This window comes from Silene latifolia, chromosome 1 (genome assembly GCF_048544455.1).
Source record: "Silene latifolia isolate original U9 population chromosome 1, ASM4854445v1, whole genome shotgun sequence".
NCBI classification, from domain to species: domain Eukaryota; kingdom Viridiplantae; phylum Streptophyta; class Magnoliopsida; order Caryophyllales; family Caryophyllaceae; genus Silene; species Silene latifolia.
Window position 1 is genome coordinate 34,331,313 of NC_133526.1, and position 24,374 is coordinate 34,355,686.

A 24,374-nucleotide genomic window follows, 5' to 3' on the forward strand; every position below is an offset into this window, starting at 1 on the left:
TTTTATGCCTTTTCGTTGATTTTGTTTAAAACCCTAATTGGGTATTTTGGGGGATTGTGGGAGTATGATGTGTATTAGATAGCAATTGCATGATTGTGTGGTTATATGAGGTGATTTTGTAGAGAAGCAGTTCTCATTAGCTGATTGTGACGGTCTTGGTGATTTACTTATTCTAGGTAGGGTTTACCCACTCGGTTATTGATTACATGGTTGATTGGTGTTTAATGATGGATTGTTGTTGACTGTTGTTGATCTTTATCGTATTGGTAATTGTTGTTGTATAATTGGTTGGATGTGTTTGTCTGTGGTTCGCGAGGCGCGTCCTCGGCTGAGTGGAGTCACTTGCAGGAGTGACTTCACGCCCTTGATTCGCCCTTTGTGGAACCCGCTACAGAAGGGTATGTGCACATTAAGGAACATGGGTTTCACTTGGAATAGATGAGCGGGGATTTGGTGGGTACGGCTGCGGTCCCCCACTGACGGCGTGGAATATCTGTTGCGATGGGTATTCTGGCAGGACTACACACTTTAGTGTGTAGTCAGGTGTGTGGAGTTACGACGGAGTTAGGGTGATTTGTGTGTTGTATCTTATGTATCGTGTTTTGTGTAATCAGTAACTGACCCCGTTTAAATGTTTTGAAAACTGTGGTGAACCATTCGGGGATGGTGAGCAGTTATTGAGCAGGTACGAGATGGCTTGCGCAAGGGATAGCTGGGATGGAGTCACTACGTGTTATTAAAGTCTTCCGCTGTGTCATGAACTTAGATTTCTTTTTAGTTTGTTTGGTTTTGGAACATTTGTATTTTCTTTACAGTTTTGGTTTTGATGTGGTAATCACTTAAACTCATTTACTTAATTAAGTACGTTTCTTTATGGTCAATTTGATATACATTGCCTCGGGTAACCGAGATGGTAGAACTTCCATGCAGTAGGTGGTCTTGGTAAGGCACCTTGGTTGTATGGGAGTGTTACAGGGCAACCTCAAGAGGGGCCCTTTGACCCAAATTATACATTTGGGTTACAATTGGCTCGATTATGTTCAAGAAATAGCATGAATGTGAGTCGTTAGGTTGTCTCATTGCATCATAGATGTTGTATGTGAGTTTCTTTCCGTCAAATTCCATAGTGAGGTTCCCATTAGACAAGTCAATATTTGTCTTAGAGGTTTTCATAAAAGACCTTCCTAAAAGGACCGGAGTGGCCTTTGAGTCGACTTCCATGTCAAGGACATAGAAGTCGGCCGGGAAAGTTAAATGATCCACCTCTACTAACACATCCTCCACCATCCCCTTAGGGTAAATGTTTGAGCGATCTGCAAGTTGGATCACTACATCGGTCTTGTTCAAGGGTGGAAGTCCCAAAGTCTTATAAAGAGTATAGGGCATGACATTAATTGACGCACCTAGATCTAACATGGCATGGGTGAAAATCTTCTCCCCAATGGAGCATGGTATAGTGAACATTCCCGGATCGCCATACTTTTTTGGGAATGACTTTTTAAATATGGCGGAGACATGTTCACTTACCCTTAATTTTTGGGTACCCTTTCTTGTGTTTCTCCTAGGTGTATAAAGTTCCTTGAGAAACTTTGCATACCTTGGAACACCTATCAAAAGATTGAGTAAGGGAATGTTTATTTCACACTTTCTAAAGGTTTCGTAGAGATCCTCATCCCTTTCAAACCTCTTAGAATGTGTGAGAGCATGAGGAAAAGGTACCTCCACGACATGTTCTCTCACGATCTCTTCAATATGATCATTTTTGTTGTTGATTTCTTTCTCTCCATTGTCCATGCTCAACGGACTTCTCAATTCTTCTCCACTAGCTTTGGATGATGACTCTTTTTCTTTATCAACCACGATTTGTTCTTCCTCTTGTTCCTCAATGTCAATAACCCTCTCATTTGACTTTGCCTTTCTCTTCTTTTTTTTTTTTTTTTTTTTTTTTTTTTTTTGGGGATTCTAAGGTTCTCCCTTTTCTCAAAGTCATGGCACTTGCATTCTCCCTTGGAGGGAATGCTGTGGAAGGGATTGAAGTAGAGTTCTTTTGGTTGTGCTTGGCAATTTCCTGCGAGATTTATCCAAGTTGGATTTCAAGGTTTTTAACCCTTGCATCACATGAAAGTTTATCGGTATCCATTTTGTCAAACCTTCTTGTTGTTTCGGCTTGCCCTTTAACAAGAATTTTCAACATTTACTTGGTGGATAAATCGTCATCCCCTTGAGTGGAGGGACCCCCTCCTTGTTGAAAATTTTTGTTGTTGCCTTGAGGACCTTGGTTTCCTTGATTTCCGAATTGAAAAGACCCCCCTTTCCCTTGTTGAAAATTTTGGTTTCTTTGGTAGTTCGGGTTTGGGCCTTGTGAATTTTGGTTTCTTAAATGGTTGAATTGCCCATTTTGGAAACTCTTTGAAGTATCTCCTCCCTAACTAAGGTTTGGAGTGTCTCTAGAGCCTATGTTGTAAGTGTTTCCACTTGGATCATATTTGTAGTACCCACCCCCGGTAGGGTTCCTAGAATTATAGTTGCCATGTCCCATGGCACTAACATTCTCATGGCCTATCCCTTGTTTTTGCATGATGGGACATGACTCCACCGGGTATGGACCTTGGCAAAAATTGCACTCCGCATTGGACCCTTGTGCTTCACCCACACTTTGATTGTTCCCCACCAAGTGAGCTACCAATTTGGTGAGATCAGCAACGGTCTTCTCAAGCTTTTGGTTGCAGGAGAAGGGTGTTTCAATTGAGTTGAGAGTCTTTGACCCCCGACTTCCTCTCCTATAGCTCCTTGTGCTTGCGGCTAGCCTCTCTATAATTTCATTGGCTTCCGCCACGGAACAGTTGTCAACCCCTCCACTTGTCGCGACATTCACCATTCTTTGGTTTTGTTGAGTAAGACCATCACAAAAGTTCACTAGTAGGTCGTCACCACTTAACCCGTGGTAGGGGCATTGGGCAACCAACCGTTTGAACCTTTCCCAATACTCATACAAACTTTCACTCGCATCTTGTTCCGAAGAAGTGATGGCTGTAACACCCCGTATTTTATAATAATATTTTATTATAAAAGTATTTTATTAAATTAATTATTTTGAAGTTTAATAATATATTTTGGAAATATATATTTATAGCTTCCGTTCTATATTTTATTATTTATCGTTTTAATCTACTTTTGATTGGGTTAAAATATCCGTGCACAATTTTACTATTTTAATTTAATAAATACTTTTCTATTATAAGGCCTCTTTGCGTTTTAATATGGTCCAATCCGATTTGTAATCAGATAATCTATTGTATAAGCTAATGGACCCAAAGCCCATAAGTTAATCCCTTATAAATAGGATTAACCTAGCAAGCAACTAGGTCAATCTATTCCTTTGTTTTCCTACGTGAAAACCAGCTACACGCCTCTCCTCTCTTATATAAATAATATAAAACCTCAACCTAGCAAGCAGGTTGCTCAATCAATTGTTCGTGCGTATGATGTTGCCGCGCCTCTTTCCTCCTTTTTCTCTCTTTTGTTCTTCTTTTCTCCCTTTGACTCCATTGTTGAATATCTTTCTTTCTTCCAAACTCATACACAAATTATATTTTCATAATCCTTACTCTTATGCTTACAACATATTTATCTTCAAATATTTTTATGGGGATTATTTGTATAGACCTTTATACCTACGTTTTGGGTCTCTTATTTTAATGGGTAAATAAGAAGAAGGGTCTTTTATGGTGCTTGGATTCGGGTATTCTTTATAGTCGATTTTTGGGATGCTGACACGTGTTGGAGACAAGGATTTGATGGTCGTGTCTTTCTTGGAGGTTTTCATTAATTTGCATCATTAATTGCTAAAAAGGTAACTAGGTGTTTTCTTTTAATTGTGTTTATGCCAATTGATGTAATTAATATGATTTAATGATTGTTTTGCATGATTGGTACATGTTTGATTATTTGTTATCATGATTAAATATGTTTTCGCATGTTCGTATATGTTTTAATGTATTAATAAAATATCATATGTTGTTTATGCGTTTATTATGGGTGTCATGAGCGCAATTAGGGTTTGCGAATAAACCCTAGTGGCGGCATGATAGGCGGCCAAGGGTTCTCTCCAAAGTTATAGCTAAGGCTAGTGTAACCTTGATGATGATTCAAGTGTTATAGCTAAAGTTAATACAACTTTGGGTAGTTACTCTAGTTATGGCTGAAGCTACTATAACATTGAAGTACGAGATAAGGTTACAGCTGAAACTATCGTACCCTGAGATTTATGGCTCAAGGTTATGGTTAATGCTAGTATAACTTTGTGTTCCGTGTCAAGGTTATAGTGGAGGTAGGTTTAACTTCAAGTCGTATATGTTGAAGTTATAGTCGAGGTTACTATAACCTCGCATCCGTTTTATGTTATGATTATGGTTACTATAACATTGAATGGTTAATGTTAAAGTTATAACTAAAGTTACTATAACATTGGTTGCTTATACTTGTTTCATATGTTGTATTGTGTTCAACGTGTTATGTCCTTGTGTTTGCATATATCTTCGGGTTACTCCGTTCACATGATAAGTAGGATGGTCAGTTATACTATCTTATGAGTTGAGTCGTGATGTTGTTCACGCATGTTAGTACAGTCAGTTATACTGTGCATTTGTTGCTTGGCTGGTGTATAGATGACGATAGTATCAGTTATATACTATCGGAATGAATCAAGGCTACCCTTCGGGGATTTGTTATGGTCTATGGTCGGGGGTAGCGAGGCGATTCGTTATACGCTCTGTTCCCCCCGTGTCGTTCGGTGTAGCAGAGGCGATTCGTTAATCGCTCTGTGTTTCATCGAGAGGTCCGCCAGTCTTAGGCATATAGGCGGTGGTTATACGCTATACATAGTGTGGATGCGATTCGTTAATCGGTCCACTTTGTGGGTTCGATTCGTTAATCGGCCCATACCATTGAATGGAGGCAGTTCGTTAATCGCTCCATTAGTTAGAGGCAGTTCGTTAATCGCTCTAACGGCGTTCATTCTATACATTGTGCTTGGTGGTCTGGATTGGTCACATGTTTTGTGGTTATGTTTTCTCTATGGTTCATACATGGTCATGATATGGTTTACGTTGGCACGTGTCGTCACATGTTTCCTCTGGAGTTGTCATCATATCATAAGATGGTCTTAGTATGTTATCGTTTAATGGCATGTTATGTCGGATTTTCATGAGTATAGATGGTCTCACATGTTTACTGGTTTTGCATTTCAATTGTTATTGATTGTTGATTATATTCAATTGTTGTAAACATGACTGGGAGAGCATCTAGTTACTCCCGACTGATTGTCGACCCCCTTCTCAGGTTGTTCAGGTTGTTCTGATATTGCTAAGTGGTTGATGCTTGCTTGGGGAATGTGCGAAGCGAGCTTAATAATAAAATAGGAGATTGCTTTTAAGTTTTAAGAACCTTTGAATAATGTATTAGTTTGGTTTTGGTTTTAGTATCGATCCGGATTTGGGCTTGGTGTTTCCGCCACCTTGACCCCTTTTATCAGTTTTATACTCTGATATTTACTTTATATAAGTTTTTCCTTTGTTTTATAATCCGGGTTGTTACAGTTGGTATCAGAGCGAACACGCTCCCAACTCTCGCTTAGTTAATGACTAAAATAAATTGACTTAGTAAATGAGTGAGAGTAAATGGGGTAGAAACAATTAAGGACTTGTTTGTTTATGCGTTAATGTTTCGTATAAGTATTAATTGTGTTACATGTGTTGTTTTTGCACATGTTTATTTATACCTTAATGTTTCGTATCGTTAATAATTATGTTACATATGTTCTTTATGCACTTGCTTATTTATGTCTTAATATTTCACATGATTATTTAATTGTATTACATGTTTTATTCATGTATTTGTTTGTTTATGTCTTAATGTTTATCATTATTAATTATATTAAATGTATAGTTTATGTATTGTGTTGTTTATGACTTGATGTTTTGTTTCGTCATTAATTGTATAAAATGTGTTGTTCTTGCATGACATTTTCAAGCATGCTTTGTTGATTTTAAAGACGGCCAATTTTGAAAATGTCCTTTTCATATTACATGTTGTGCATTTTGGTTATATGTCGGTCAAAACTCTTAATCCTTGGTAACCCGAGCTTTACTCTTATCGTACTTTCATCCTTTTTGGATTATTTGGTGGTGTTGTCCTTGTTTGAGGTGATTTCGAGGTTGATATCCTTGTGGTTTGGATTTTGGGACGACAAGTTAGGATTAATTGGCAGGTTGGGATGTTTAAGTATGAGTGGAAAGAGTAATTGTTATTATGAGTTTGGTAACGAGGAAGTTTACTTTGGGATTTCAGGTTATTGAGATGAGGTTTCTTTTGGGACTAGAGGTTGTTGATGAGATAAAGTTCCCTTTAGGATTAGTGGTTGTTGAGATGAAGTCTCATTTGGGATAAGTAGTTGCTATGTTCTTTTATGTATCTGAGAAAATCCTTATTGATGATGAAGAGTGATTGATTTGTGGCTTAAGATGTATGATTGTGGTTTCATAGTTTTACTAGAAGTGAGAGACGATGAGTATATTTCTCTTGTGGTAATATTTCGGAATATTGTGGCTTATGCTCTTAATGGTTAGAGTTATTGAACTTTGTCTTGTGTTAAAGGAACCGTTATGTGAGTTATTTATGGATCGAGAGTATCAATGGAAATGAGTTGTATGTTATTGTGGAGTTTAGATTGAGCACGTTGGGAATTTTGGAGACAATACTCGTCTGTAATTGGAATACCATATTTGAGGAGTAAGAATTATTAATGACTATTAGTGAGGTATGAATGATTTTATGATTTATCCGTTGAGGAGTTATTTACGGATCGTACCTTTTAATGGATTGATTGAGATAGACGAACTATAATTTATGGACTTGTGAGATGTTAATGTTAAAGTGTTCTAGCGTTGCATTAGTGAACGACCATGTTGACGATGATTATAATGTATCGTGGTGTTCATCTTTTGAGGGTATAGAGATTGTTATATATTGATTCATTAAGTGTGATTAGATGGAGTTCTTGAGAGTGGAAGGACTTGAGAGTTGATAATCTGAGGATGTAGTGATGGTAAAATGAGCAGTTATATAGAGAGTTGCTGGTCTTGAGGTATTATGGTGATGTGATGAAAGGATGTTCCGAGACTTTGTTACCTTGAGTGATGACTGTACGATATTTGTAAGACCTTGGTTATCGTGTTTTTTTTTATCTTATGTTAAGGTGTCGTCTTTGGGAAAATAAAATTGTTTTTGAATCGTCTATTCTTGTCATCCTTGCACGTGTTAACCATACCTCTTCTATTTAAGTTTTCAGACCAAAGGTTTCTTATCTTGGTCCTCTGTCTGTTTCATCTATCGTTGCTCTCTATTTGTTCTTTATTTCAGCTCCAGTTCCTTCTTCTTTAAACTTTTGTAATTACCCTTTTCCATTGATTTCTCATTGAGCTCATACTTCTTAAAGCTATGTGTTCTTTTGCTTTGTGGCATTGCACGGAAATGTTTTGTTTTGGTTTGCAAGTTATTTATTCTTTTATGGTATCTTGAAAATGTTTGAAATCTCTTTAGAGCTACTTGTGATCATCTCCTAGTGGAAAGTTGGATCCTTTGGCGAGCGATATTAGATACTTTGAGTTTGATGTTTGGGTATTTAGGGTTGAGAACATAGTAGCATTGTGGTGTTCAAGTATGAAGTTGGGACAACATATAGAGTTTTGGAGAAGGAGTATTAAAGGTCCTATACTGAGCTAAGAAGGTTTGAGGGTGTTATTATATTGAGGATATATAGATGCTTGTTTGTTCTATATGAGATAAGGCGTTTCATTAAGGGTATGATTGTTATTAAAGGACATAGATTTATACAGCCTTGTCGTAGTTTTGTGATGTCACGATAATATTCAGTGATAGTAAACTGAGATTAGAAATTGAGGTTATAAGCTTGTCGTTATGTGAGAACAGGTGATGAGAGTTGTATGGTGTTGTTATTACGCTTTGATGGAATGGCGTTATCGATGGCAAATGTGTTGTGGTACAATAGGTACAAGCTTAACCTATGGTGTATGATTGTTGGGTGCATAGTAATGACGTGATCATGAGTTTTCAAAGGAAATGATTGGGTCTAGCGAGTGCAATAGATGATTTTGTCATGCTTTTGAGGTTGCATAGAATTATGACAGTTTAGTCGAAGTTTGATGTTTGAGATTGATGACTTTGGATGTTAGATATATATTGAGAATCATCGAGATTTATTAAAGCCTTTTGATGTTTGAGAGTTGTGATTGGCAGTAAGCACTTCTCACTTTGAGGATATTAGAGTAGGAGTGATTATAATGGCACTCGTGAATGGAAGACTTTTCTCATTCGAAAGATGTTCTTTGTTTAGAGATTTATCTGGTTGTTTCGGGTTCGGTCAATGCCAGATCTTGTGGTGAATAGTAAACTAGAATTGGAGTATTTGTTAAAGGTTATGTGGCTTTGGAGTAATGGTAATGAGTTCACAATTATGAGAGGTCATATATGTTTTGAATGATGGTTAATGATGGTAGTTGGATGAGTGTTTGAAATATGAGAACCAGATGTTGTATCTTGTGGAATATTACTTATAGGTGTTGAGTGTACTTGGTGAAAGTGAGGAACTCAGTGATATTATGGCTTATGAGATGCGCTGAACGTTATGAGTGTCAACCACATGCTTAAAGGTGATGCATGTGTGAAAACGTTGTGGTATTACGACAACTAGGTCATACTGAGATAAGAGAAACTATTCGAGATGGAATTAACACATTTTGGGATATCTTTCTTTGGTTTGAGTCTTGATAAGGATTAGAGTGCGCAGCGGTTAGGATTCCGAGATGACCTTTATTGATGATCACTTGTAATTCTCACCTTCTTTTCATCTTATCTTTGAAATTCAAGTTTCGAGGACGAAACTTCTTTTTAGGGGGTTGGATTGTAACACCCCGTATTTTATAATAATATTTTATTATAAAAGTATTTTATTAAATTAATTATTTTGAAGTTTAATAATATATTTTGGAAATATATATTTATAGCTTCCGTTCTATATTTTATTATTTATCGTTTTAATCTACTTTTGATTGGGTTAAAATATCCGTGCACAATTTTACTATTTTAATTTAATAAATACTTTTCTATTATAAGGCCTCTTTGCGTTTTAATTTGGTCCAATCCGATTTGTAATCAGATAATCTATTGTATAAGCTAATGGACCCAAAGCCCATAAGTTAATCCCTTATAAATAGGATTAACCTAGCAAGCAACTAGGTCAATCTATTCCTTTGTTTTCCTACGTGAAAACCAGCTACACGCCTCTCCTCTCTTATATAAATAATATAAAACCTAAACCTAGCAAGCAGGTTGCTCAATCAATTGTTCGTGCGTATGATGTTGCCGCGCCTCTTTCCTCCTTTTTCTCTCTTTTGTTCTTCTTTTCTCCATTTGACTCCATTGTTGAATATATTTCTTTCTTCCAAACTCATACACAAATTATATTTTCATAATCCTTACTCTTATCCTTACAACATATTTATCTTCAAATATTTTTATGGGGATTATTTGTATAGACCTTTATACCTACGTTTTGGGTCTCTTATTTTAATGGGTAAATAAGAAGAAGGGTCTTTTATGGTGCTTGGATTCGGGTATTCTTTATAGTCGATTTTTGGGATGCTGACACGTGTTGGAGACAAGGATTTGATGGTCGTGTCTTTCTTGGAGGTTTTCATTAATTTGCATCATTAATTGCTAAAAAGGTAACTAGGTGTTTTCTTTTAATTGTGTTTATGCCAATTGATGTAATTAATATGATTTAATGATTGTTTTGCATGATTGGTACATGTTTGATTATTTGTTATCATGATTAAATATGTTTTCGCATGTTCGTATATGTTTTAATGTATTAATAAAATATCATATGTTGTTTATGCGTTTATTATGGGTGTCATGAGCGCAATTAGGGTTTGCGAATAAACCCTAGTGGCGGCATGATAGGCGGCCAAGGGTTCTCTCCAAAGTTATAGCTAAGGCTAGTGTAACCTTGATGATGATTCAAGTGTTATAGCTAAAGTTAATACAACTTTGGGTAGTTACTCTAGTTATGGCTGAAGCTACTATAACATTGAAGTACGAGATAAGGTTACAGCTGAAACTATCGTACCCTGAGATTTATGGCTCAAGGTTATGGTTAATGCTAGTATAACTTTGTGTTCCGTGTCAAGGTTATAGTGGAGGTAGGTTTAACTTCAAGTCGTATATGTTGAAGTTATAGTCGAGGTTACTATAACCTCGCATCCAGAGTTTATGTTATGATTAGGGTTACTATAACATTGAATGGTTAATGTTAAAGTTATAACTAAAGTTACTATAACATTGGTTGCTTATACTTGTTTCATATGTTGTATTGTGTTCAACGTGTTATGTCCTTGTGTTTGCATATATCTTCGGGTTACTCCGTTCACATGATAAGTAGGATGGTCAGTTATACTATCTTATGAGTTGAGTCGTGATGTTGTTCACGCATGTTAGTACAGTCAGTTATACTGTGCATTTGTTGGTTGGCTAGTGTATAGATGACGATAGTATCAGTTATATACTATCGGAATGAATCAAGGCTACCCTTCGGGGATTTGTTATGGTCTATGGTCGGGGGGTAGCAGAGGCAGTTCGTTATACGCTCTGTTCCCCGAGTGTCGTTCGGTGTAGCAGAGGCAGTTCGTTAATCGCTCTGTGTTTCATCGAGAGGTCTGGCCAGGTCTTAGGCATATAGGCAGTGGTTATACGCTATACATAGTGTGGATGCAGTTCGTTAATCGGTCCACTGTGGGTGCAGTTCGTTAATCGGCCCATACCATTGAATGGAGGCAGTTCGTTAATCGCTCCATTAGTTAGAGGCAGTTCGTTAATCGCTCTAACGGCGTTCATTCTATACATTGTGCTTGGTGGTCTGGATTGGTCACATGTTTTGTGGTTATGTTTTCTCTATGGTTCATACATGGTCATGATATGGTTTACGTTGGCACGTGTCGTCACATGTTTCCTCTGGAGTTGTCATCATATCATAAGATGGTCTTAGTATGTTATCGTTTAATGGCATGTTATGTCGGATTTTCATGAGTATAGATGGTCTCACATGTTTACTGGTTTTGCATTTCAATTGTTATTGATTGTTGATTATATTCAATTGTTGTAAACATGACTGGGAGAGCATCTAGTTACTCCCGACTGATTGTCGACCCCCTTCTCAGGTTGTTCAGGTTGTTCAGATATTGCTAAGTGGTTGATGCTTGCTTGGGGAATGTGCGAAGCGAGCTTAATAATAAAATAGGAGATTGCTTTTAAGTTTTAAGAACCTTTGAATAATGTATTAGTTTGGTTTTGGTTTTAGTATCGATCCGGATTTGGGCTTGGTGTTTCCGCCACCTTGACCCCTTTTATCAGTTTTATACTCTGATATTTACTTTATATAAGTTTTTCCTTTGTTTTATAATCCGGGTTGTTACAATGGCCTTCTTGGCATGGTTGTGTCGGGAATCGGGGTAAAACTTTTCAAGAAATGCCGACTTCATGGCCTTCCAAGTGCGAATTGTACCCGGTAGGAGGTAGAATAGCTTATATTTGGCTTCATCTAGCAAAGAGAATGGAAAAGTCCTCAATTTGAATTGGTCTTCCATGACATCATTTGGTATAGCACCCTCACACATCATGTGGAACTCGGAGAGATGACGGTTGGGGTCATCCCCCGCGTGCCCATGAAACTTGGGTAGATTATGGATAAAGTAACCCTTCAACTCAAAGTTTGCATTAGCCCCCATGGGTGGGTAGGCAATGCACAGGGGTTGAGTATCATAGTTTCTAGCCCGGAGTTCTCGGATGGTTCTTGTATCATTAGCCATTTGGGGATACTCGACTTGTATTGGTTCAACCGAAACGGGCGTGGTAGATTCTTCTTCAACTTGTTCTTCTCTTTGAGGTCGATTATAGAAAGGATTTGAGAATAACCAAGAATATGCTCGAAAGTCTTCCTCTTCTTCTAAATTGAACTCACTACCTTGGTGTTGAGACTTAGGCATATACCTTTACACTAAATAAGATGGATTAGAACTACCACTTACTTTTGACAATAAAAAGGAAATAGGAACAACAAAGCTCAATCACAACTCAAGTCCTAGTTACGTTGCCTTCCACAACAACGACGCCAAAATTTGATAGAGAAAATACCGGTTGTCGTTAATACTAGAATTAACTATCAAATTAACAATTTACAGACCTAACTAGACTTTACTAACTTCTAACAATAGGATAGTAAAATGGCAAGCTAGGGTCGAACCCAAGGGAAGGACCTTTAACTAAAGACTCGAATTGTAAAATATTGACCAACAATCACTAACTAAGACTACTCCTCTAACTAATTAAGACACTAATGATAATTTAGACTCAAAAATTGGGACTAATCACAAACACTGGATATTAACAATGTTCAACTTGTAGGAAACATAAATGGAGAAAGCATTTGGTTGGAAATAACATGACAAAGAGTAAAAATGGAGACTTTCCTATTGAGACAATTCAACAAACAAGTAGTATGCAAGAATCAATATAAAAGAAAAACTTGATGTAACTTGGTTCAACAACTACTTCCTAAGCATTAAGATCCTCTCTTTTCTTCCCTCAACAATTACTCAACAACTTTCATAGGATGGTGATTACTTGCTCCTAAGGTAGAGAAGTTAATCCTACCTATATGGTCACCCAATTGAAAACCACAAAAGGGTTTACACACAAGAGCATTAAGATCAATTCCAAAAAAAAGAAGTCAAGATTAATCTTTTAGGAGGCTTAATCCAACTAACCAAGAACTAACTTGCAAATTCCACATACAAAGATACAAACTATAAACCAAATTCATAAAGATGCAAGCTTGTTACAAGGATTGCAATAGTTAGATGATTAACATGCAAGGTTAGCTACTCCTAATGATAAGGTTATTTTCAGTCGTTGGCCTATCAAAATAAATTCTAAATTACTACTAACTGGTAGCTAGTGGCAAGAAATGGACGAATCCATAGGGAGACAGTTTAATTAATCTAGTTTGTTTATATTTAAGTTCGTCTTAAAGGTAACCATTTTATGGGGTTGATTTTTGATTTCTAATAACTAATTACTATGTAAATAAAGACAAATTCAAAATAATAAAGAGCCTAGGGATTAGGTTCACTAGGTAGTTATATGGAGTAAGGTTTAATTCATTGATAGAGTTAATTATGTTTTTTAAGGTCATATGATCAATCGATTCTAATATGTCCTTTAGATCTAACTTAACATGCCATCGCTATCATTAAGTTAATTCTATTAAGTTATTATAGCCTTTACTAGTCTTAACCCGATTTGTGAAAATCCTAATTTATGCAATACTTATTAATTAACCCTGCAGAAGCTAATCAACTAGATTCAAACCAACAAACTGAACAACAACAAAGATCAATTTAACTATCAGTTCATCAATATATTCCCCTTTTAACAACCTAGATCCCCATTCTCCCTAGATAAGAGGTTTAGCTACGCATAATAGAGGGAACAACAATAATAATTATAAAGGAAAACATAATTAAAAGCATAAAAGATGAACAAGCAATTGAATTATTAATAATTGAGGAAGGATTAGAAACAATACCGCAATAATAATGAAGAATAAGCTAAGAAGATCCGAACAATAATAAAACTAAAACTAAGAGTATTTGAGAGTTTTTTGGGTAATATAAAGCGTAGTATGTAAAATAAGACGTAAATAAACTTAGTGTACGAATTAGGTATTTATAGTAAAACATAACCGATTTAAGGAAATTGCAGAAAATACTGAAAACAAGTGGTTCCTCGATTGAGCCTATGTGCACTTGATCGAGTAACCAACTTCCTCGATCGAGCCTAGGTGTAGTTGATCGAGGAACCATCCTGGTTCAGCTCTTTTCTCCGTGTTTTCTTCTTAACTTCTCTTCCTTCATTCTTATGGATTCCCGTGCCATAATTCGTGTATTCCTTCATGGCCACTCCGCGACGCCCATTTCATTCCTTTTCTCCTCAAATGTATCATTCCTGCATTAAACATCAAACAGCAGAAGTATCGACATTCTAACATAAAAGGCATGTAATTAATATAAACTAGCACGAAAACCGTATCAAAAGTAATTAAGGGGAGGCATAAATATGTATATAATTATGACTCATCAAACTCCCTCAAACCATCTCTTTGCTTGTCCTCAAGCAAATCATCACACATTACATAAGACAATCATATAAATGGCAAACAAATAACTCACAACTAATGTTTAATGCGTACAAATCCCAAGCTATCCATATATGTAACAAATTAATGACCACAATGTACCAATAAAACAAATTCGTAGATACGGGTAATAGAAAACGCACCTCAAGTCTCATGTCACCATACTATAGACAAATGCCAAATACCTTTCGATCTTGCAAGCTAAATTAGTCGGATACTCGCGGATTCGCTCATGCACTCATAAGTATGTAAGGGCGAGTTATATGTGGAGATAGAAAGAAGTAGAAACACTCACTCAAGTTATGAAACATGCATGCAATCCAATGTGATAGAGATTTCCCCAACTAATATGCAATCACAATATGTAGACAAAAGTACATGTATCGAGGACAATAAGGGTGGCAAATGGGTTAAAGGGATAGAAATGGTTTGTGCCAAAGCACGTTATGGATATGTGGAGCTAAGACGGTAGTCGCAGCGCTAAACCAAAATCAAAACCAAAACCAAATATATGATAACAAATGAACCCAACTTAGAGAAATAATCTTAACTTTATAACACATGAGAGCGAATGAAGTACTGATGAGTAAGGAATATTGCAAGTCATCTTTTTCTCACTATCAAAACAAATTTATAAAACTCGATACCTAAATAGTAAAGCTTGGTAAGTCAACGTCGTTCACAAAGATGGTGGGGGGGTTCTATTCAATTTGATTAAGGTCTAATTTAGTCGAGTAAAAGAGGATATGAAGTCTAAATGACTAATATGAGCAACTAAAACAAAGACAAAACTAAGGTGTAAACGATTAGTATTAAAGCTAAGGAAATCGGGTTCCCCTAAGTGGCTAATGGTAAATAAAGGGTAAATAACCGGGCAAAGGGGCAGAGTTTAACTTAGGTAAGAGGTCTTATTTCATGTCCTCCTTAAAGGTAGACACCTAACTTTCATCAAACATCAAATATCTACTTAATCAAGCTATCAAAACACCCTACAACTTTCATTTATAGAGCACTTAAGTAAATAATGAAGAAAGGTGAGGGCTTTCACTCACACAATTCCACAAACACGTTGTGTGCATGAATAAGTAAGTCAACAATTCTACCCCAAACCCAATTATTGATTACCCAAATTACACCATTAATTTCCACTTAGGATCCCCCTAAACCCTAGGGGTCACTACTCACACATCATGTTCAAGCAAATGTAAACAATTGGTGAAACACAAGTAAGCAAGGTGGAAAACATAATATGAATTATAACTATAACAAAGATATAAATAAGAAATGTAAACTATTGAAACAATTGATAAACAAACTTAACAAGAAAAGAAATTGTACCAACAAAGGAGAAAGGTTGAGTCTTGTATTTAATAATGGAAGAAATCTTTAAAACTTCTTCAATTACAACTCAAATACTCAAGAGATAACTAATGAAACTAAGTAGATCTATATAAAGTAAGTAAATAATTAAGGTTTGATTAAGAAAAAATTAATACTTTGCTTAGGAATCTTGCATAAAACTAGAGAGAATTCTAAATCTATGGTAATGTGTCGAATGAAATTAGGAGAGGGGTATATATAATTTACAACCATTTAGGTCAAAAATTACAAGAAATTGAAAGTACGGAAAAAAGGAGTCTGGGCCGGTCAACCGGCCGCTGGTCTAGGATCGGCTGAAAAGTTCCTGTAACTTTTTTGGTCCAAAATTAAACAGCAGCTCCATTGGGCCGGTGGACCGGCCGCCGGCTACGGACCGGCTCATGGAAGGGCTCTCAATCGGTGGACCTCCTGCCGGCCGACCTCCTGCCGGCCGACCGGCCGGGAGTCCTTTTTTGCCTTCCTTCAATTTTCTTCCCCATGCTTGCTTCTTGAGGTCCTTTGCTAGCTCCTTTAGTCCTTTCGGGCTCACAACCTGCGAGGAGAGACATAAAACTCATAGAATGGGACTAAGGTTATAAATACAAGCTAAAGAGGTCAAAACTGTCTTAATTAGGGACAAAATGCAAAGGGAAGAAGGGGGAAAGTGGTACAAAATAGACACTCATCAAACATCCTCACACTTAACTCTTACTCGTTCTTGAGTAAGTAACCTAAACAGTATCAAGACCCCTATTAACACTAACCATTTTGCACACTTTATTCATAATAGCCGAATCGGGTTTAGCTTCAGCCGGAGCCCTTTCAACTCCCAATTTGACATTTCATGAGATGAAATGCCCTATTATAAGGCAAGTGAGGTCTTGCAACAAATTTTTTTATTCAAAATAGTGCTTAATCACCAAATAGAGCAAGAAAATGAACCATTCAAAAATGCAAATACACTTGCCTCATTCAAGTGGGATTTCTTCAAAAATAAGACTAAAAGGGTCGATAGTGGAGGATGCCGACTCAAGGTCCTACCCGGAGTGTCAACTCCCTAACTTTAGCTCAAGTAACCAACATAGATAACACGGATGCCTAAGAAACAAATTCTAGGCGGGAAAGTGGAAGCACGTTGCCATACTCCAAAGGTTGACAAGACAAACTCAAGATTCGACTCCATACCAAGCCTTTGACTAAAAAGGGACCTAAGTCTGACTCTCACGGGTTTCACTAGTCACTCAAATGAAAGAACTGGGCGATTTTTGTGACAAAAAGTAACCAAAATCACTCTTGCTATCTCGACTTGCGAAGTATGCCCGCAATCTAATATGGTAGCTTATCCAATAACCGCAAGAGAAAATGTCTAATGATGCACATATACGAGATAACCGGGTTGTAATAAGGCTCGGGATTTGGAGAAAAAGGGTCGGTGCAAGCACCGTTTTATGACGTGTGAAGCTATCGGCTGAGTAGTCATCACATCTAACCAAATCTCTAAAACCTTACCATGCAAATAAATTCTTCTTCAAACTTGGCAAAGATTGCCATTTCCAAAAATTAGTCAACACTTTTAAAACCAAAAATCATTTTGCAAATTACAAACCCTTACATAAAACCTGTTCATTCTTTTCTTTCCTTTTTCATATATATATAAAACTAGGTTGAAGCGTTGTGGATGCGCCACGTGTCAACCCAGCATTAAATACAGGTATTAATTACAGCTGGACATTAAATATAAACATAATAAATGATACATAAATCTCAACAAAGTATTAATTATAGTTTAATAAATGTATTATAAAATTAAAAATAACAATTACGTTGATTTATTTAAAATTTATATAAAAAAATTTTTGATAAAAATTCGAAAATGTAAATCATTACCTTTATTGCCAAAAATGCTTTAAGTTGAATATACTTTCCATTATTTTTATTAAAATATTTTTATATGTCTATATGATTATGTGAGTGTCTCACAATGCGTTACATTTACTTAAAGAAAAACATTTAGAGAAAGTTATAATACTTAGACCAATTAAATTCATCAAAAAAAAATATTTGAAAGAGTCATTGTATTTATTAAAAACAAAACTTAAAGATAACTACTAAGAGATAAGTTTTTATGATGTGATAATGAAAAAAATATATTGAACAAGTGATAATGTGATAAAAAGTGAGATATTTGAAAAAATTATGAAAAACTAAATGAAAATACATTTGGGATTTAAGAGGTTTTAAATAATGTGATAACGAGTTTTGGACTTTTTGAAGTAGTTTAAGATGGGGGTTTAAGGCTATTTGATACATATCGTAGAAAAATAAATAAATATTTTGATACTGATTTCTAATTATTGATCATGTTGATACTAATTATGAAAAAGGATCATTATATTGTTATTATTTATCAATTAATCCTAATTTATATATAGTTGTTTCAAAAAAATAAAAGGTGCAAATTTCTTATAAAAATGTAGTTTGACACATAATATATGCAAGACATACATAACCAAAACATTCAAATAAGTTGAACTTTGACCCTATATGTTTGATACATAAACATCGCACATTATACATTAAAAATTGAAAAATGCATCAAATTATATTCACATCGTTTTGAACAAATATTAATTGATTTGGAACATAACGTATCGTGAAATGATCTAACTTAAGAACTTAATGTTGAATGTTGCATTATTCGAATACATTTATTTTAATTAATATGATATTTGATAAGTCACAAAATTATTTATATAATAACGTTTATCATGAATAGCTAATTATCAGTTATTAGTTATAATTAAAAATATATGTATTTTATTTTAAAATATTGAAGTGTTGAGAAAGTAAATTTATTTTAAGCAAAAATATTAATGTCATATACTCTCTCATATTTTAAATAAGTGTCACTATTGAGAGATGGCACAAAAATTAAGGGTTGGAATTAAATAAGGTAAAGTATTGTGGTGGGGTGAGGAGATTGGAGAGAGGAAGGTATTGTAGGGTATTATTGTGGAGTAAGTGTGGACATGGGCCACCCGCGCCGTGCGCACCCACGCGTCGGTCTCGAGGCGGCGACACTTCTCCCACGGAACCTTGGGTTTGGCAAAGCACGTCATGGGCCATTACTGATTTGTGAGGCATTGAAACCGGTGAAAGGTTGAATAAGCCTGCATTTATGGAGTCGCCACCAATTTATTGTGGAAAAATTGGAAACTATTCGAATACCTCTTGTCATGTCAAGACACAAAGTAGTGACATGAATACTAAGAACTCGGTACCCTTAGCATTCTATGTCTAGAATGACTCTCGAAGATGCCAATGGACACGAATGTCCAGAGATAACTGGAGTAAGGGGCGAGGGTACGTATTAGGAAGCTCTTTAATCGAACACCTAATTCCGCCCGCGTCGATAGCGGCCTCAACTAATGATTAGGGAAATCGTTCAAATTTGATATGTCGTCGATGTAATGCATGCAATGCAACAAACATAGATTAATCCTAGAATGTGAATTAAACTAAGTCGGTTAACGCGTAATTAGCAAACAAATTGGGTCGAAGTCAAAGGTTAGATTAAATTACATGTGAAAGCAAGCAAATAAATCATACATAATAAAATAATATAATTAATTACAATAATTAAAATTACAATAATTACAAAGATTATTTGATCTACGTCAAAAGCACGCTCAAAACGGGATTTTGAAGAAGAAAATAAAATTGAAATACGGAAATACGTCAGATTAGAGACGATAATACAATTAATAGTTGATTAAATACGTAATTAGGAGCTACGTCAAAGGGAGAATGAGTTCAGGGACAGAAACCAACCCAGAGTCGGCGCAGCATCTGCTGCGTCCTCTAGAAGAGGCGCAGCACTCCCTGCGTCTGTTCTCCAGTTGGGTTCTGGCTGTGAAGTTAGAATCGCGGATTGTTATCGTTCATTGGTAATTTAAAATCGATTTTTGATATTAGAACTCAAGTAGAAGTGATTTAGCAGATTACATACATCTGGAACCGTCATAAGATGATAAAAACGGATTGAAACGAACTACTACAGGTTAGATATTATTTACAATGTCGAAAACGAGTCTATATGCAAACTTTAAAACAGAATTAAAACATATATCAGAGACGAATACAAAGGACTTGATATGAATGAATTCGAGCCTCTTAAACCCCGGTTTGAATAAGATGACGGAAACCCACAAATATCGAATGATAAGGGATTTGAGTGAATTAAACGTTATAATTTGAAAAGGATTAGTAAAACATGATTATATACTGAAACAAACAAAAGGAATGAAAGAAATAAGAAAAATAGAAAATTGCAGAAGGTCGAGGAAGAAGAAGAAGAGCAGGAGCAGCGGCAGCCTCAGGAAGAGGCGCAACATATACTGCGACTCTTCGAAGAGGCGCAGCTGCTGCTGCATTTCTTCTCGACGTCAGACCTCCGCCGTTTTGTAAATACGGTTTAAAAGATGGTTTTTAGAGACAGTTTTGAACGTGCTTTTGATATAAATATTACATTTGTGATACAAAATAAAAGAAAAATAAATAAAATAGGATTTTACACCCTCAGATTTATATCTTTGACGAAACAAGATTGATTAAAGTTATCGTTTAGTGATTGCTCGACTCGAATATGCGTGGAAAGTGCTCTTGTTAAAGGATTTAAATGATTGATTAAGGTGAAGTTGGTCAAATTGGTCGGTCTATGCAATGTGACTGAGACTCAGAATGATCTAAGCTTACGTAGTCGATTGATCAAGCACGTGGGCGTCGAAAGCAAAAGCGTGGTCTAGAATGCAAAGAGAGAAGAGAAGGGCGGACACTCGCGTGCCAAATATGGAGACTGAAGGTCTCTATTTATACTAAACATACGAAGGAGTTTAGTAATGACACGGATACGGAAATAAATCACGGAAATATTCCGGAAAGCATGGAAAAAGGGCTGGGGAAGAGACGCAGCACCTGCTGCGTCATTTCCCCAGAGGTTTCCTCTTCAGCAAGAAAGATTTCTGCGTTTTTTTATGGAATTTCGGTAGATATACACTTCCTTATTCAATGAAACACAATATACGAAAGATATTTCCTTAAAAGTATTAAATTTAATTAGGAATAAATATCCAGAGAATTCTAGAACACTCCGGAACATTCCGACTCGGCATTTAAACGGTTTTTAGAAAATGAAGCGACCGTCTCGGTACGTAGATGACGACCATGAGGTTGAATCGAGTGTTTGAGCTATCACTTGTCGATGAATTTAACGAACTGTCTTAAAATCGTTCCGCGTATCAAACATGCGGCCCAATCATCACTGGGTGGTAGGCGGGAGGTGTAGAAATGAGGTATCTACAGAGTCCCCACTTTTACTGAGGCTTGGACAAGGCGAAAGTTAAAGTATAGCCCTCAGGTCAATCGAAGATTACAACCTGAAGACTATGGCGACGCGAGGCAGCTCAAGGGGTCTGAACCCAGGACTTGTCGTCGGGAACATTTTAGAGTCTGTCGACTATCGGGGAGGGTCTTTTAATGTCCATTAAACTACGTAAGGAAGCTCGCCAGCCATAAGAAGAAATCATACCTGGAGAATCTGCTTGTGTCTGTCTTCAAGCGAACTCTATTTTTGAGAAGTACATGGGCTATGAGCGGCAATGAACTATCGCTGGGGAACACATCGATGACTCTGTTGGGGTCGAATCATATCTTGGAGACATATTGATGACTCTGTCGTCGAATCATACGTTGGAACATATTGATGAATCTGTCAGGGTTGAATCATACGTTGGAACATATTGATGACTATGTTGGGGTTGAATCATACGTTGGGACAACAACGGCGCGCCCTTGGCACCGCTGGGGAGAAAGATAATAAATGAGTCAACAACAACGTGCCCTTAGCATTCGTTGTTGAGGAAGAAATAATAGATTGACAACGACATGCCCTTGGCATCGTTGAGGAAGAGTGTCCATCGACAGAGGCGCGTCCTTAACACCGCCGAGGAAGGTAAATGTATTTAAATCGACAACAGCGCGTCCTTAACAATGCTGAAGAGAAAGAATTATATAACGACGCCTCCTTAGCATCGCTGATAAAGGTAATCGATCGACAACAGCGCGTCCTTAGCACTGTTGAGGAGAAAATCTACTCGGGTTGTTGTAAGCAAAACTCCGATGAAGAGGAGAAGCCAATGAACTGTATTTAGTGATCACGAACTCTCTCGGGAAACAAAATGCCGTGGCTGTCTGTAGTCTGTTTAAGAAAATGCTGATCCGGAGAAAGAGAATGCTAAAACGGAGCCATATGCTAAGGAAGACGCGCATGCAGCCTGAACCCACAAATAACGAACTTATAATGAATTTCAACGAATTTTGATGAAGCATGTTGAGGAAAAGGCGCAGCAAGAGCTGCAACCTTTGGAAGAGGCACAGCTAGTTCTACGTCCTTTCCTGTGCTCGTCTATGTCTGGGTAAAACCTGACTTAAGGTCGTGTTTTATTTTCATTTCAAAACACAAATACTTCATTTCTTCACCAAAACTCAAACAAATTCCGTCAAAAACTTGATTAAATCTCGCCATAAATCATACCTAATCAAGGTATGTGTCTTATACTTGCTTTAATTCGCATTTGTGCTTGATTTTAGGTCGAAAATTAGGGTTTTTATACCCTTATATTTCGAAAATTTGGGGCTTCTCTCAAATGGATTTGTCTTATGAATTTGACATTAGAAATGAGTAATTGTCCATGTTAGGAAAACAACCATATATCCCTTTCGAATTTTCGTCAAGTATTAAGGATTTGAAGGCGAAATGTTAGGACTTCTCTGCTAAACCGTAAAACCCTTCGAAAATGGCCCTATACTAGCCCATTTTTTACCAAACTTGGTTTTCTGGAACCCTTGAGTAATGGGTAAACTTGCTATCATGTCGGATTTTTGATTTGTGACAGCTCCTCCGAGACACTTTTATATGGCATAATTGACATTGTAGCAGAATGCTGCCGAATTTTCGACTCAAACCCGTAAATAGGCTCGAACTTAGACTCTTATTGACCCATCCTACCACATGAGTGGTTGGACTTTGGAAAGCGTGGCCAAAGATGGCCGGAAATGCCGCTTTTAAGCGCTTGAAACGCTCGAGAATACTTGAAAACGCTTCTGATATTGCTTTATTTACTTTGATTGCAGAGGATATTCCCTCTACGTTGGGAAGATACTTCATGGAGACCGACGTTGACGTTGAGCCCTCTACCGTTCAGGTGATGGAGGAGGACTTAGAGGAGGAGGAGGAGGAGCAGGCCATCATCGAGCAGGGAGCTTTTGGTGCTTTGGTGCGTGGCTGGAGAGAGATCAAGGAAAGGAAGATTCAGGCTAACCATTGCCTGATTCGAGCCTTTCTTGATCGGTTATGGGACATGACTTCGACTTTCTATATGCCTTTTGGAGAGATCGGGGTTACCTTGGAGGACTATGGCATGATCCCGGGCATTCCGTGTCGAGAGGAGCCAGTGGTGTGGCCGTCGACAACCATAAGAGTAGACTCGGCCGAGGCGAGAAGTCTGATCAGCTGGAACCTGGCTACGAGTGCGGCCCAGGTTCCTGGTTTGGTACCGAGTACCTACGTGAGGGACTACTTCAGCGGCAGGGTTTCGGCAAGGGTGAGGATGGACGGACGCACGGTGCCTTTACCTCCTTGTACTGTTAAGCAGCGGGCTCGCTTGTGGCTGTGGTGGTTCTTATCTTCGATTTACCACGAAGACAAGGGGGAGAGGCTATCGACGAAGCTTCTTACATTTCTTGCTGACTTGAGTAGCCTAGGTCATTGGGACTGGGTTACTCCTAGCTTTGCGGTCCTCACACGCTACATAAGGGCCATGGTTTGTCCGAAATTGATGGAGAAGGGGTCTTCTCCTGCCACTGTCGGTCCTGGACTTATGTTGGAGGTATGAACCTTTCTTGTAAATATGAAAGATCATTTTGTCATTATTCTTCTATTTTTTTTCTTTTGAAAATATGAAAGATTATTTTTGTAGAGAATGAGTCGTAATCACTACTATTTGTTTGCATGCATGGGTGTACTCCTACTTTCCCATTTTCGCGCCCATGAGGGCGGTGGATGTACCGAGAGAGTACCCCATCGTTAGGGACTGGATCGTGTGCCGTCGGAAGAGTCAACGGTCTTCTTACGACGTTTGCCAGAAGGGCGTGAATGTCATGAGCTTGGACAGCGTAAGTATCTTTGATTTTCATTTATCTTTTTTTCTTCACTTAGAAATGATCATAGGAATGACCCCCGTTCTCTTGCTCTAGTGGGTGCCCCGGCCTTGGGAGAGCTACTCTGGAGCTCCAACTTTTGTAGCTGAGGTTCTCCATCCTTGGAGTTCGAGTCGATTGTTGTTGACGACGCCCATGGGGCCTGTGTGGTACTTGGATGAGCGTTTGGCTCGGCTGTGCTCCCGTGACGCTTTTATGGTTCCCATCAATCCTCCACGGACGATGTTTAGGGAGCTTTCTGAGACTGAGAGGACGACGGACCTAGCCGGTGTAAGTGGTGACGCTCTCCTTCTTCCTGGCGAGGAGTAGGCCGAGTTTGTTCGCCAGAGGTTGGCGTACTGGCCAATTGTGGTAAGCATATTTACCGCTTATTTGAAAAAACCAATAAATGATGAATGATCATCAAAAT

General features: G+C 37.4%; 1 protein-coding gene across 1 annotated transcript; it reads right to left on the reverse strand.

Annotated features, from left to right (window-relative positions):
* Window positions 1–969: 969 nt before the first annotated feature.
* LOC141643832 (uncharacterized) lies at window positions 970–1,794 on the reverse strand. The gene has a single exon (XM_074453156.1). The coding sequence runs from the start codon at window positions 1,792–1,794 to the stop codon at window positions 970–972; it is 825 nt and encodes a 274-aa protein (XP_074309257.1).
* Window positions 1,795–24,374: the final 22,580 nt, after the last annotated feature.